The sequence below is a fragment of the Formica exsecta genome, unplaced genomic scaffold (genome assembly GCF_003651465.1).
Source record: "Formica exsecta isolate Colony F162 unplaced genomic scaffold, ASM365146v1 scaffold839, whole genome shotgun sequence".
Classification (NCBI taxonomy): Eukaryota; Metazoa; Arthropoda; class Insecta; order Hymenoptera; family Formicidae; genus Formica; species Formica exsecta.
In genome coordinates this window covers 87,633-88,620 of record NW_021853610.1, presented here as the reverse complement: position 1 = coordinate 88,620, position 988 = coordinate 87,633, and the positions used below count along the sequence as shown (strand labels likewise).

General features: G+C 31.5%; 1 protein-coding gene across 1 annotated transcript in view; it reads right to left on the bottom strand.

Annotated features, from left to right (window-relative positions):
• Positions 1-278: 278 nt before the first annotated feature.
• LOC115244728 overlaps positions 279-988 on the bottom strand; it is a gene marked incomplete at both ends in the record, with an annotated part of 2,750 nt that continues 2,040 nt past the window's right edge. The window contains 2 exons of the mRNA XM_029822649.1: positions 279-369; positions 435-563. Of these exons, the coding sequence (XP_029678509.1) occupies positions 279-369; positions 435-563 (220 nt within the window). The remainder of the gene's footprint in view (positions 370-434; positions 564-988) is intronic.

Genomic DNA, 988 nt, shown 5'->3' with positions numbered 1-988 from the left:
CATCGAGTTTATACATACACACAGACAAATATATATATTTTAGAAACTTTTTTTACAAACCAATAATCTTGACAATCTTATTCTTGATATTGTGTTAATTAAAAACCTTGTCTTAATGTTGTCTTGTGAATTTCGAGACAAGACAAGACAATATCAAGACTAGTCTTGATATCTCGTGCAACCCTACTGATAATTTGACAGTGATTGGAAAATTCGAGAATAACTGATTTTATGATAAAATTTATAGGTGCACTCGAGAAAAAAGAGATAAGACTTACTCGAAAGAAATTGAGACTCGCGCTGATCACTCCGACTACTATCATAAAGGAGAACATCACTTTAAATTTTGATATCGATGAGTCTGAAAATCTTCGAGAAAGAGAAAGAGAGAGCATTACGCGTACTTCCTGCACGTATTACCGTTTTATAAATACCTCATAGCTTCGCGATGCATATCCACAGCATGAATCAATGCCTTATAAATCAAATTCTTGTTTTGTAGATTGCCCTTTCGGAAAGTATCGACTGCAAATGCTTGCTTGAGACGATAACTGCAAGCGATTCTTTTGTCGTATTTATATACAGAGTGTCTCATAACCTCCGTACAATACTTTATTAGCGTGTTCTAGAGGAAAAATAAAGTCAAAAATTCTCTTACAAGAATTTTGAGGTTGCATTTTAAGTTATAAGTGATCAAAGTTTGCCAACGATATTGCGTAGAACTCGCGCCGTAACTACACTTACACGCATACCGATCTATCATCTGTTATTGATTTTTTTAAGTCAGGTGATATTGATTTTTATTGCACAGCTGATTTAATTTTGTGGTTTCTTATGTACGTGCGTATTATGCACATCCTACATTTTGGCGATAGGATAATGTTAACAAATTATTAATCTTATACGAAGAGAGAAAACATTTAATTCTTAAACAATTTTATTAAATTATAAAATTATTAAATAATAATTAATTATTAATAATAAATAG